This window comes from Montipora capricornis, chromosome 13 (assembly GCF_036669925.1).
Source record: "Montipora capricornis isolate CH-2021 chromosome 13, ASM3666992v2, whole genome shotgun sequence".
NCBI lineage: Eukaryota > Metazoa > Cnidaria > Anthozoa > Scleractinia > Acroporidae > Montipora > Montipora capricornis.
The window spans coordinates 14102925-14116417 of record NC_090895.1 but is presented as its reverse complement, the minus strand read 5'-3'; the positions used below and the strand labels follow the sequence as shown (position 1 = coordinate 14116417).

At 51.3% G+C, this 13493-nt stretch overlaps 3 protein-coding genes across 3 annotated transcripts in view; 2 read left to right on the top strand and 1 right to left on the bottom strand.

The window, feature by feature from the left end:
• The window catches only part of LOC138029162 (uncharacterized), a 64214-nt gene that overhangs the window by 37276 nt on the left and 13445 nt on the right, over positions 1-13493 (bottom strand). The gene's annotated exons all lie outside the window — the stretch shown is intronic.
• On the top strand, positions 6964-8319 carry LOC138030574 (uncharacterized protein F54H12.2-like). Its single transcript, XM_068878471.1, has one exon. It carries the CDS (start codon positions 6964-6966, stop codon positions 8317-8319), a length of 1356 nt encoding a protein of 451 aa, XP_068734572.1.
• Positions 8964-9642, top strand: LOC138030573 (uncharacterized). The gene has a single exon (XM_068878470.1). It carries the CDS (start codon positions 8964-8966, stop codon positions 9594-9596), a length of 633 nt encoding a protein of 210 aa, XP_068734571.1. The 3' UTR covers positions 9597-9642.

Sequence of the window (13493 nt, the reverse complement as noted above, 5' to 3'; positions counted from 1 at the left end):
ATGGGATGTTGCCACCAAACCTTACACGTGGGTTGCTTACTCACATGGTGGTTGACCCGAAGCCATTGGACCTGCCCTCATTGTCGGGAGGTCTACCTGGAGGGTAACGAGAAGCAGAATTACCCGCGGTACGATGAGCGTCAGGACATCATTGTCCAACAAGTCTACGACGCCGTGACCCGGACTATCTGGAATCTGAACACAGATCCCACGGACGATGAGGAGGATGAGTTTGAGGACGACAGGTTTGAGTTTGCCGATCTGTCGGACGATGATTTAACCACACTAGAGGGACTGTTGGGACGTTGACATTTTGTTTGTTTTTTAGTGAGGTGATCGTTCGTTTACTCGTGTAAGTTAAGTTAAGTTAAGAGGACACTCAATGTGAATTAAAAAACATGTTTTATTTTCATTGGCGGTTACATTTGTGTTCTTTAAGAAAATAGTTCAACTTGGGTAGAGGGAACGTCTTCCAATGGGCAGGGCGTAACGGGGTCCTGGGTGTCTGACTGGCTAGCATTCTTTGCGTGCGTTCGTGATTGATGTAACGCGTGTCGTAAGACAAGAGTCGCTGAGACCGCATCCATTGGACGAAATGGTAGCATTCGACTTGAGGGCAATGCAATTGTAAGGGATGCTGATGTTGTCCGCACGACCCGACGGAGAGACGGGGTAGATCGTCGAATTTGGGACATCCCCATCGTTCCAAGTCTAGATGAGGAATCTGCCAGGTATCGAGCCATTGACCTTCCATACCTCCTTTGTGAGCCACGAGGGTCCGTTGTGGGGTCTTGAATTGTTGGTAGAGACGACGGACATCGACCAGGAGTTCACTGGCTACGTGATAGTCTTGTCTGGGATAGTAGGGAAGACCATGGACGTACTTGGAAACGTAATGAGCGGTACGTTGATCTTTGGCAGAGAGATGGGGCCATTCCACACAAGGTTTGTAGTGGATGGATCCATAATGGGTTCCAGTATGGTCGCAGTATCCCAGTTCTCTAGGTAAGATTTGTCGCCCACTACAGAAATATTCCAAATCCAGGACGAAGCACACCTCATCGAAGGGGTGTGTCGTCTTCGTCGTCTTCGGAGGAGGATTCGGCGGAGGACCAGTAGTCTTTGGTGCGCCATCCTCGTTTGGACCACCAATGGTTACGCACGTCTGGGTCGGGGTCGTCAGCATCGTCGAAGATGTATTTGCACTCTGAGCACACATTAGCATCCGGTTTCCAGGTCTTCAAGGCTGACAAGGGGAGTCGGTTCTTTTCGTACTGACAACACTTGCACAAGTAACGATCCAGGAGAGCGTCTATACGTTTGAGAAGTCGTAAGGTGATGGGATCGTCGTCTTCTGTTTGCGTGGCGGCTACCTGAGACATACTGTGACAAATGGAGAGAGCGGAAAGGAGCTTCGATGTTTTATGAGAGTGTCCACGTGGGAGGCACGTGAAGATCAAGCACGAGAGGAACACGTGCGACGGGTTATAAAGGACGGTGTCGTGCAAGTCAGGTTTTCATTGATCACCATGAGTACGTCGTGGCAATACGGAGGTGTGTCTCCCGCTAGGTATCCTAACCTGGGTAAAAAACCGACCAAACGAGGTAAGAAGAAAGACGATGTCGTTCGTGAAGCAGCTCAACCGCCTGCCAAAATTTACAAGGAAGCGCGTGAGAAAGCGGCCACTAAACGAAAAGAGGAGACTAAGAAGAAGAAGGACGAGGAACTGAACCAAGCGGCTCATGAATTGGATGCTCTGTTGGCCTCCGTACCACCCGAGCTGCCTTCGTACGAACAGATGTTGGCCACGATGCCCCTCGAACAGAAAGATCCACCGTTCGTGGTATCCTTGGCCGAAGGGAAGGTGCACCATGACGTACCTTTCGAACCTACTATGACCACAGACTCGCCCTGTCCAGTTCCTGAACCACCACCACCTGTGGTGTCGCCCTCGTCGTCCCGATCATCGCCGCCGCCTCCTTTGACCGGAGCGAAGGACGTACTGTGCCCGTTTCATGCCACCCCGTTAACAGGTGGCTTGACCAAGAATGGGGCTCCGTACCTGTACTGCCGAGATTATGATGGAGTGTGTCCTTTGTTTGTGATGGGTGCCGATCGAATCCAGACCTGGATCGATGCCATCGAGGCGCAGCTGCATGAGGATGTCCGACGAGGACCCTGGCATTGCTACCATCAGGAGAAGGCGCGTTTGTCGCGGACGGTGAAACCAGACTCGCCCAACAAGGATCGTTTCTTCTTGGCCTGTCGGCAAGAGGAATCGTGCAAATTTTTCCAATGGGTAGATCTGGCCTGGGGCAAGACGATTCTCAAGAGACGTGCCGAGGGCTACGATCACGATACGGTCCAACGGATCTCTCGGGAAGAACAGGAGAAGTGGCAGAAGTATCAGATAGACCTAGAGAGGAAGAAGATGTTCGGACCGTTGCCGACGGATGATCATGCGTACCTCAAGAAGAGGATGGAGAAACGGGAAGAAGAATGGTGCCGACGATTGGAACAGACCCGTCCCATCACACCAGGATTGCTGAAATCTTGTTTTTTTGATTTGAATTTTGATCAGATTCGTATCGATTCCGGAGTGTATAAAAGTCAGCCAATGTGAAATGTTTGAATAAAAGTACATGTGATGATGATGATGATGTCGTGTGCTCAATTGGGGCGTCGGGTGGTGAGGGTGGGACTCGAACAAATCGTACGTCTGCCTTATCGCGAGTACGGACGACGTCTCCGTTGGTCGATCTTGACCTGGATATGTCGAGAACTGATGACCTGTCTCGAAGGAGACGATCAATGGGACGGGTTGCCCACCCAAGAACCCGTGGATGCCATAGCCACGTTCGCCGCTCTGAAACGCAAGGACGACTATAAATGGCCTCATTTTGTCATGTATCTGACCTGGTTGACGCGAACTCTAGGACCCGAGAGAGCGTACGCTACGTGGCAGACGTTGGAACAACGGTACCTGAAAGACCTGCCTAGTCTCTTGGAGTTGACCGTCCGACTCCTTCTCACCAAGACATGCCGAAGCGGAAGAACCGCCGCCGTGCTTCCGGCGTCACCGCCTACACGGATCCCGGTACGCCCGGCGCTTTAGGCGGCGTGGCCCGATATGCCAAGGCCCAAGGGTTGTCCTTGAAAGAAGCCCGAGACGAATTGCAAGGGGAATTGGCCTATACGTTACATCGTCCGGTCCGTCGACGTTTCCAGACGTCCCCCGTGTTGGTGTTCCACAAAGACGATCAATGGCAAGCCGATCTGGTGGAGATGCAACCTCTCAAGAAATGGAATGGAGGAAATCGATACCTCTTGACGGTCATCGACGTCTTGTCCAAATATGCCTGGGCCGTTCCCGTCAAGAACAAGACCGGGTTGGCCGTGACAGAAGCGTTTGAGAAGATTTTGCGACAGAGTGGACGGAAACCGTTGCGTTTACAGACGGATGCTGGAAAAGAATTTTACAATGCACCGTTCAGAACCATGTTGGAACAAGAAGGCATTCACCATTTTTCGACGCACGGGGATGCCAAAGCTTCCATCGTCGAACGTTTTAATCGTACGTTAAAGCAACGCATGTATCGTTATTTCACGGCGCGTAATACGCGAGTGTATGTCAAGGTGTTGCCCCAACTCCTCGACGGGTACAATGGGAGTCGGCATCGGAGTATCGGCATGGCGCCACGCGACGTGACGGAGAAGAACGAAGGAGCGGTGTGGTCCACGTTGTACGGCAAACGCCTGAGGCGGCGTCCTCGTCCCAAACTCAAAGTGGGCGATCGCGTTCGACTTAGCAAGAAACATCGTCCGTTCAAGAAAGGGTATCTGCCGGGTTGGACCGAAGAAGTGTTTGTCGTACAACGCGTGGTACCCGGACCCGTGGTCACGTATAAACTGAAAGAATGGGATGGCACGCCTCTCGAAGGTAGTTTCTACGAAGAAGACGTTCAGAAAGTGACCGTGCCCGACGAAGCCTTGTTCCGCGTGGAAAAGATTTTGCAACGACGCAAGCGACTCGTGAAAGTGCGTTGGTTAGGTTGGCCTAAGAAATACGATAGTTGGGTGCCTCGTTCTGCGTTGCGACATGTATAAAAAAGATACAAAAGATACAAATAAAAGATACCATACACGATGTCTCGTTATGTGACGTTGTCGAGTCATGTTCAAAAATCCGAGTTTCCCGACAATGGTCCTTCCGAATTTAAAGTCCGTCTGCCTAGTGATCGTGTTTGGCAGCAGGACACGGACCGTTGGGAAGTGGGATTGAGTGGTGTCTCTCTGCCTGACATTCCACCGCCGCCGCCACCACCACCTTCGTTCCCCGAAAAGATTCTGGTTCACGAAGCGTACCATGGCATAGGTCATCCAGAGACATGGAATAAGGAAGGATACGTGTGTATGTTTTACTACGTTACCACGAAAAAGAATGCCAAGGGAGAGATTCATGTCATGCAGAGTCAGCGAAGGGTGATCTGGTTGTCGGAACTCACTCCATCTGAGACGGGTGTGGACTTTATCAAACAGGTCATGGATCTGATGCAACAAAAGATCCATCAAAATCTGAGCCCCGGAGAGCATCTTTACATAGGCGTCCCGGACACGAGTCAGACCCCTCCAAAGACGACGCGATACAACACCATGGCCAAATTTGTATGGAAGGGAGACCAATTGCTTTTGGACAATTCACTTGTGTACAAGCACGGAATCAATTCTCAAGGTTCGCCCTACAAGTATTTTGGATGGGTTAGCGAACTGGCTTTCCATATGGGATGGTTGACCAAGACGGGTCAAGGAGATCGGCCGAATCACTACAAGAAAGGACCCAATCTCCTCATGGAAGCGATTGACGAGACCGCTCCAACACCGGATTACACTCGAGAAAGGTTTCTGGATGGGTCCGGCTTTACAGGGTATACAAGCGGATTTACCAAAGAAACTGGACCGGTGACCTTGATCACGGAAGGTGCAGGATGGGATACGTTGTATAACAATGCTCATTTCATGGTGATGGCCAATGCCTTTAACTGGCGATTCGTCCGTCTGAACGAAGCCTTTGCCAGACTGAAACCCACTCCCTTGGCGAAGCAACCGATCGAACGTCCTCTTTTCGTCTACGTCAATTTAGTGGAAAGTCAATGGTTGGAGGAGTCGTACGACCAACTGTTGCGCACCGTCCCCTATAAAAGCGGGGGTGCCTGGTGGGAACCACCACAGGTGCATTACCATCGCCTACGCGGATCTAAGATCGAAACGGTCCACGTTCGTGTCAAGGAAATCGACGGGCGTCCCGTGGCCTTTCCTAAAGACAAAACAAGTACGCTCTGTCTCCATTTTCGTCGTCGTCGTCATGAATCGGATCGTCGTACTCAGCGATCCTTCGAAAGAGTTTCCGAATAATACACCGAATGCCTTCAAAGTACGTTTGCCCAGGGTCGTTCACTTTGATGGAGAATGGGAGGCCGCGTTGGCCTCCATCTCTATGCCTAATGAGGGGATGGATCTCCGGAGCTACTTGTCATCGGACGAGGTGATAAGCACTAAGTATCATATGAAGGATTCGGGAACCCAACCCGAAACCATAACCTTGAAGTCAAGTCAAGTGACGAAGACGGCGCTTATCCAACGCAATGCCGTCATTGTCAATGGTGTCGGGTTCATGAAGGAAGTCGTTCAGGAACTCAACCGACAGATGGTACTGGAGTTAATCAAGGCGAAGATGGAGTATGTGGAAGATAGTCAACGCCCTACCTTCCGATGGGAGGGTGAGACTATGATCATGGAGAGGAAGAAGGTGGCCGACGTGGGGTCCCTGAGCCATGGTAAAATGACCTTCTGCATTGATATCGACTTGGCCCAGAAGATGGGATGGATCGAACAAAAGACTGTGACTTCTCTACTGAAAGTCTGGGTCTTGGGTGTTAATCTCGAGATGAACTTTCACGAAAAAGACCAGAAGAGACTCTATCGACAATTGGTTACCGAATTACCCAAAAACAGTGATTGGACCCCTAATTACTGGCAGGTGAAGGAAAACAAGTTGTGTCTGAGTCAGACCGTAGAGTGGCGATTCCTACACTTGAATCACTCATTTAATCGAATGTCCACTCAACCATCGCGTACCATGCTCGTCTACTCGGATGTAGTGAGTAGTAATATTGTCGGTGACTCAGAGCATCAGTTGGTCCGGGAAGTGCATTACACCCAGGATGGTTCGGGTGTCATCTACTTCGAGCCCACCCACATTCAATGGATGTCTATGCGCCGTGCAGAATTGGATGTGATCGAAGTCAGTGTGGGTGAGAGTACTGGAGAACTGGCCCGTTTCGCTCCTGGAGGGAGAACCATCGTCACCTTTCAGTTCCGTAAGAGACAGAAAACATCGTAGAACTAGCGTGACCTTTCAGTTCCGGAGGAGACCACGGTACGTATAAAAACGACGTGACACTGTCGGGAGGTCATCATCATCCTCATCATGCGTGGGGGTAGTCTGACACGGTATCATCCTCCGTACCAGCGTGGAGATGGTGCCACCGAAGAGTTGATCAAGATTGCCTCGCCCGTCTTGATGAACGCCATGCAATCGGGACTTCAAGCGGCGGCTAGTGGTCGTTCGTTCAACGAAGTCGGAGGTGTCGTGGGACACTCGTTGAAACGTGGTTTGAAACGAAAAGCGGGCGCTTTGGCGAAAGTGGGTGGACGGTATGCCTATAAAAAAGCCAAACGAAGTGTGGCGTCCATCTTTAGACGATAATGATTCACCGACCGATGGTCGTCCATTCACGGTTGCGTCGACAACGCGCCTACCGTCGACGTCAGTCTGCTCCTACTACTATAAAAGGCAGGAACCCCGTTCAGTACGGTGGTTGGTTGATCCCGCACCTACCGAGAGCACCACGACGACGACGACGTAGAAGAAGAAGAAGACGATGAGTCTGGAACTGTTTACCATGCCGTCGACGGACATCACGGTCGATTCGTACCGGATGATCCCGTACAGTGCCGCCATGACGGGCATCGTGCCCGTCACCTTTACCGTTCCCGGTTTGGACGAATTTGTGGATTTGGGACGCAGTTTTTTCGAAATCGAACTGAAATTGAATTCGGCGTCGACCAACAGTATCGTGGCCGATACCAATGCGGCTTCGGATGCCACCGACACCAAGTTTGTGTACATCACCAACAATCTGGCCCACGGTCTCTTCAAGCAGATCAATCTACGGTTGGGTGGTGTGTTGATGAGCGAACAGACCGACACGTACATGTACAAGGCTTTCATCGAAACCCTCTTGAATTACAGTCGAGATGAAGGCGATACGTTGTTGGCCCCTCAAGGTTGGGTGAATTACCTGAACGTGGAGGAACAGTTGGGGGCCACAGGAGGCGACGACGACATTTCCACCACCGCCGGATGGGCGCACAACAATACGAATGCCTTGAAGACAGCCACCAAACTCTTTTACAGCAACAACAAAGCTACCATGATCATGTATCCTCATTTGGCCGCCATGCGAACAGGACGTTTGTTGGTCCCTCGCGTAGAAATGGTGATGGAACTGTTTTGCAACACGCCGGACTTTTTCCTGTTTGGGACCAAGACCAGTGGCACCGGGGTCAAAAGATACGTCACGTTGGGTGCAGGGGATATCAAAGTCACCTTTCATTTGTGTCGCGTCAACCTGAATGTCAGTGTGGGTAACGAACTGATGGCCAAGATCGATGTGAAAGGTCAAATGGCGAATTATCCTATGGTCAAAAGTCAAATCCGAACCTTCTCGTTCGATGGCAAGACCACCTTGTGGACCGAAGACCAATTGTTCACAGGCCGTCTTCCCGATCGTTTGGTCGTCGGACTGCTGGATAGCAAAGCGTTTAATGGGGATTTGGAATATTACCCGTATGCCTTCCAAGATTTTGGAGTGAAGAGTATTCGTCAACTGGTGGGCGGAGAAGAATATCCCTACCCGACCTTGGAATTGAATGGCACCGATACACGGAAAGACTGGTTGGGCTATCAACGTGTCTTGGAAGCCAGTGGTTCCCTGACGAATCATCGCCCTCACCTAATTCAGCCAGGAGATTGGGGCTACGGCAAGAATTGTACCTTGTTCATGTTTAACAATGTACCCAGCGGGAATGCCGATTCACCGTATCATCGAAATCCCAAACAAAAAGGCAAGCTGCGTCTGGAAATCCGATTTAATGCCGCTCCCGACAAGAACATCACCATTTTGGTGTTTGGCGAATTCGAAGACAGCTTCCAAGCCGGTACTAACGGAGCCGTCCTGTATCAAAAGTACGAGTGAGCAGACATGGAATTTGTACCCTTGAGTGACGTCACCTTACGCGCCTTGGCCTTGGACGATCCGATCCTGAAACGCGTCTTTCACGGCGTCCACCCCTCTGATGGGCTTCCGTCACGCCCGCCCCGTACGACACGGGCCGCCTACATTGTCAATACGGATCCACGAGGGGAACCGGGTCAACATTGGTTGGGACTTTGGACGGAACAGAATCGGTGCGAAGTCATGGACAGTTACGGGCTCCCGATGACGACTTACCGTGCACCTGACTTGGAACGATGGCTCGAAGACGAATGGAATGTCGTGCAATGGAACGATCGGACCCTTCAAGCTTTGAACAGTACCGCTTGCGGTCATTATGCTTTGATGTTTTTGAAAGAGAGGGTTCGGGGACGTACCATGCCCGAGTTTGTGCAAACCTTTTCTCCCCATGATTTTGTAGCCAACGACCGAAGGGTGGGTCGACAAGTACGTCGTCAAATAGTCCAAGAGGTCAATGCGCTACCCTGCCTTCAAGGTTGTACACCGCATGAACCGATTCTTCTACATTGATTAATAAAAAAAAAAAATTATTTCATCATCTGTCGTGTCTTTGTTTTATGTAAGGGTATAAAAAAGATAATGTGCAGTTCGATCGCCGAGGAAGGATGATACGGCAACCCAGTAGTACGATGATCGTCGGTCCCTCGGGGAGCGGTAAGACGCAATTGACCGAAGCCCTCTTGACGGAAGGTGATGTCTTTGAAGGAGGTCGGACCAAACCGTGTCATTACTGTTATGCCGTATGGCAACCGCGTTTCGAACGGATGAAAGGTCGTGGGATCCGATTTCACGAAGGGATTCCCGACATCGATCATCTTCGACAATGGTTTGGAAAAAGTGGTGGCGGGATCCTGGTCTTGGACGATCTCATGGACGAAGGTGGGAACGACAAACGCGTGTTGGACCTATTCACCCGAGAATCGCATCATCGGAACATTACGGTGTTGTATCTGTGTCAAGACTTATTTCCACCCGGCAAGTATGCCAAGACCATCTCCAGGAATGCCCATTATCTCTTCGTGTTCAAGAATCCTAGAGATCAATCGGGATTTCGGGCCTTGACGTTACAAGCCTTTCCCGATCGATGGCGTGACGTGCTTCGTCTCTTCGAGAGGTGCACGCAACGCCCGTACGGGTATATAATGATGGACCTTCATCCCGCTTCAGACGATCGGTACCGACTGTTCAGTTGTGTGACACCGTCAGATGGTCCGACCCAAGTGTGGAAACGTGAATGAGTAGTCCAGGATCCCCGTTTGCCCATTGGGATCCCTCGGACTATCAACGTGCCTTGACAGAGTACCGACGACGACAAACTCCTTCCACACCTTCCAGTCCCGGATCACCGTTTGACCAGTTTCAATTTGAACGTGACCCTTCCGAGTATCAAAGGGAATTGCAAGAGTACCGTCAACAACAACAACGACGGAGAGCTAAAGAACGCGCGGCTCGTCGACGTCGAAGACAAGGAGGACGGGCTTTGGCTTTGAGTGAACGACTCGAGACTGCTCGACACATTCCTCTAGGAACCCGATCGTTTTCTGAACCCAGGATGACGTCTGCCCCAGCCGGTGTAGGGAGCAGGACACCGCGTACGTCCCCGGCCGGTGTAGGGAACACCATTCCCAACATGACTCCCAGAAACAGTCCAGCCGGCGTCGGAACACGAACCCCCAATAGTACGATTCAAGAGTTTTTGGAAACGTTGGATCAAGGTCGTGTGCCGACGCCCGAACCCAATGTCTTGTTGGAAGAACTGGGTCTCAGTACCGGGGGATTAGAGACCGATGGGTTTGTAGCCCAACGACAACTCATGATGCGTTCTCTTTTGGACGGGAGTATCCCCGTCGCTCAGAGAACCCAGATCCAAAGAGACTATAACATCTCCGACCAAGATTTACAAGATTTTGCCGCCAGTGGTCCTTCCAATCGTCCTACCACTGGAGGCAAACGCCCGCGTCCCACGACCGGAGGGAAACGCCCGCGTCAACGTCCTCTTCCAGCAGGTTCTCCTGCAGGTTCCCTTCGTCGAGGTAGGGGTGGTGGAGGCGGTGGCGGCGGAGGAGGCGGTGGCGGAGGAGGATTCTCCTGGCGGAGGAGGTTCTCCTGGTGGCGGAGGTTCTCCTGGCGGAGGAGGTTCTCCTGGAGGGGGTAGTCGCCGTGGAGGTCGACGACGTTTGAATCAGGACGGACTTCGTCGTCAAATGGATTTGTTATCTCAAGACGCCCGTCAACGAACGGATGGACGTCGTATCCGGAACATTACCCATACCAACACCGTGACCACAGTCTACGAAGATGGTGGCACGCCCACCGTCCGACGCACCTCTTCCCGACTCAGTAACCCATAAAAGGACATGCGCAACGCCACGATGTCAATCATGCCCAAGACCAAACGGCGACGACGGAGACGAGCCCCACAACGTGGACGCGGTCTCCTGGCGGTCCTAGGCAAGGCCGCGGCTGCCGGGTACACATTAGGAAAAGACAAGAGGTATAAAAGGATGGGTGCCAAAGGAGTCACTGGTCACTATGAAGCACCCAAGTATAATTATGGCATGATGAAACGGATTCTCCAACGAAAACCTTGGGCGCGAAAAATGGTGATGGATCGAATGATGCGTGGGGATCCACGTCCTCTGAGGGGACTATAAAAGGATAGTCCACATCATTCCATATGTCTACCATGGCACGTCCACGTGGTGGTAGTCTTTGGTGGGGCCCGAGACGGGTACATCAACGTCGACGTATGATGGCACCCGTATGGATGCAACGAGGCGGTAACCTGGTGATGATCCCAGTGTCACAGCCCCAACGAAAAGGACGTCGTCGCCGCCGTCGACGAAAACGACGCTCACTTCGTGTATAAAAAGAAATTCGTCTCTTCCTCTGGATCGAATATCATGTCGTGGCGTATCCAGCGACAACGTCCGTTCCTACGGAGTGTTTTGAAAGAAGCCGATCATCAAACACGTCGAGCACGACTTCAAGCTGCCAATGCCGATCAAATCAATGCCGTGAGTGAACTGGTGATGAATGCTCTGCGAGGGAACATTCCCATCTCGTCCAAGACGGTAGGACGCCTTCGACCCTACGAAAAGGTCATGGAAGACATGGCCCGCCGTAAACATTCTATTAAAAAGCGACGTCAGATCATGATGAATCAAACGGGTCGAGGTCTGTGGCAAGGATTGAACACCGTCTGTGAACGGTGTCTATGTCCGCGATGAAAGCGTGTCGTCATCAGATTCCTGGTTGCGTTCGTGCCCAAACACCCTATCTGGGTTGGTTTCTACGAGATCTGACCCGACTGAGTGGAGAGGACCGTTTACGAAAACTCTACGATGCCGTGGATCAAAAGATCGAGGCCATCAGTCAACTGGCTCGAGAGATTGTCAAGGGGCGTCTGCCTTTGTCCAAGTACACCCTGCTCAAGATTACCGAGACCCCACGAGATCGAAGAGTGTTACGGGCCATCAGTCGTTCGAGTCGTAGCATAAAAGCCCGACGAAGGATGATGCGTCGACATTTCCATCGAACTCGATTCTGGGTCGGATTGCATACGGCGTATCATCATTGTGTCAAGGATCATCTACAACATGGACGATGGTTGGTGTGATAACACGTGGACGCAAGGGCCTCGTTCGTTCTGTGCCCTACAGGATCAGATACGCGGGCTTCGGCATCGTGTCCGCGAACAATGCGACATTGTCCGTCAATTGACCGATCAGTTGCAAGAACGCAATCAGAACTTGGAGCTTGCCGAACAAAAGATGGGGGTCTTGCAAGAACAAGTCTGCGAATTGAATCGACATTTGGAACGCGAACGCTACGAGAAACAGAACCTCTACTATAAAACCAGGGAAAGACGCGACGATCCCAATACTTCACGATGAGTGAAGTGGAGACCATTCCAGGGTTTGAAAACAAAGTCTTGATCGATCCTCAACGATTACGTCAACTCGAAGACGTGTACAAGGAACGTCTGACCGAAAACCTGCCTTTGGCCAAAGCCGCTCGTATTGCCGCCAAACAAGAAGCCGTTCTCATGTCGGATCAGATTCCTCCAGGGATCAAAAATACCTTGGCCACCTCTCTGGCCGACCAAAAGAAACGGTGGACCAAAGCCGTCCGACAACCTATTGGGTTCGGACCGGATGCCGACGACGAACGCGATGCCGAAGCCGAAGCCTATGCGCAAGGACCCTTACACTCCATGTTGACGCAGTTGGTGAAGAAGAAGAAAAAGACAACACCCGAGACCACACCCTCGGCACCCCCTAAAGCTAAAAAACGACTTCGATTCATCACTCAACCTAAAGCAGCCCCACCCAAAAAGAAGTCGAAGAAAAAAAAGTCACCCCCCAAGACACCGGTTCCCTCCGTCGATTGGGGACAGCTTCCGTTTCAAGGAGATCCCAGGATGATGGGGAGTAGTGTGGCCGACTACATGGAGAGGACCGCTCAATCGGTCCAGAAAAAAATTCGTAAGAAGACAGGTCGCCGACGTCCCACCGAAACAGATAAATTGCAACGCCCACCCGGTTGGTTGGATTTCGATAAGAAACTCAAACGACGCTTGGATGGCGAGGACTACTAAGAGACGCCCACGACGACGACGACGACGTCAGCGAGGTGGCAAGTTTGACTTGCAGAATGCTTTAGCCAAGACCGGGATCGAGTTTCATTGGCCTGGCTATCAGTACATGGGTCCTGGCACCAAATTGGCCAAACGACTCAAACGAGGGGATCCTGGCATCAATCGTTTGGACAAGATTGCCAAGACCCACGACATGGATTATGCCAAAGCCAGAAACTTACAGGACAAGTGGAAAGCCGACGACAAGATGATTCGGGCTATCAGTAACCTCCCAGGCAAAAAGAAGAAGACGGAGAAAGTGGTCAAGAAAATCATGCAAATGAAACGTAAACTCAAACTTTAATTGGTTAACATTTTTTCAACGAAATTTACGATTGAATATTCTTGTCCGACGACGGTAAGGACCGTAAATGTCAATAAAAGGTACAAAATAAAAATGTCCCGTCTTCTGATTCTTCTTGATCTGTTTTTCCGGGTGCCATAGGGGTTGTCTCCGATAACGCCAGGCTTCACGAAGGGCCTGTCCTGTTGCACA

Coding starts and splice junctions, on each gene's coding strand:
- LOC138030574 (XM_068878471.1), top strand. CDS start 6,964: ATGCCGTCGACGGACATCACGGTCGATTCGTACCGGATGATCCCGTAC.
- LOC138030573 (XM_068878470.1), top strand. CDS start 8,964: ATGATACGGCAACCCAGTAGTACGATGATCGTCGGTCCCTCGGGGAGC.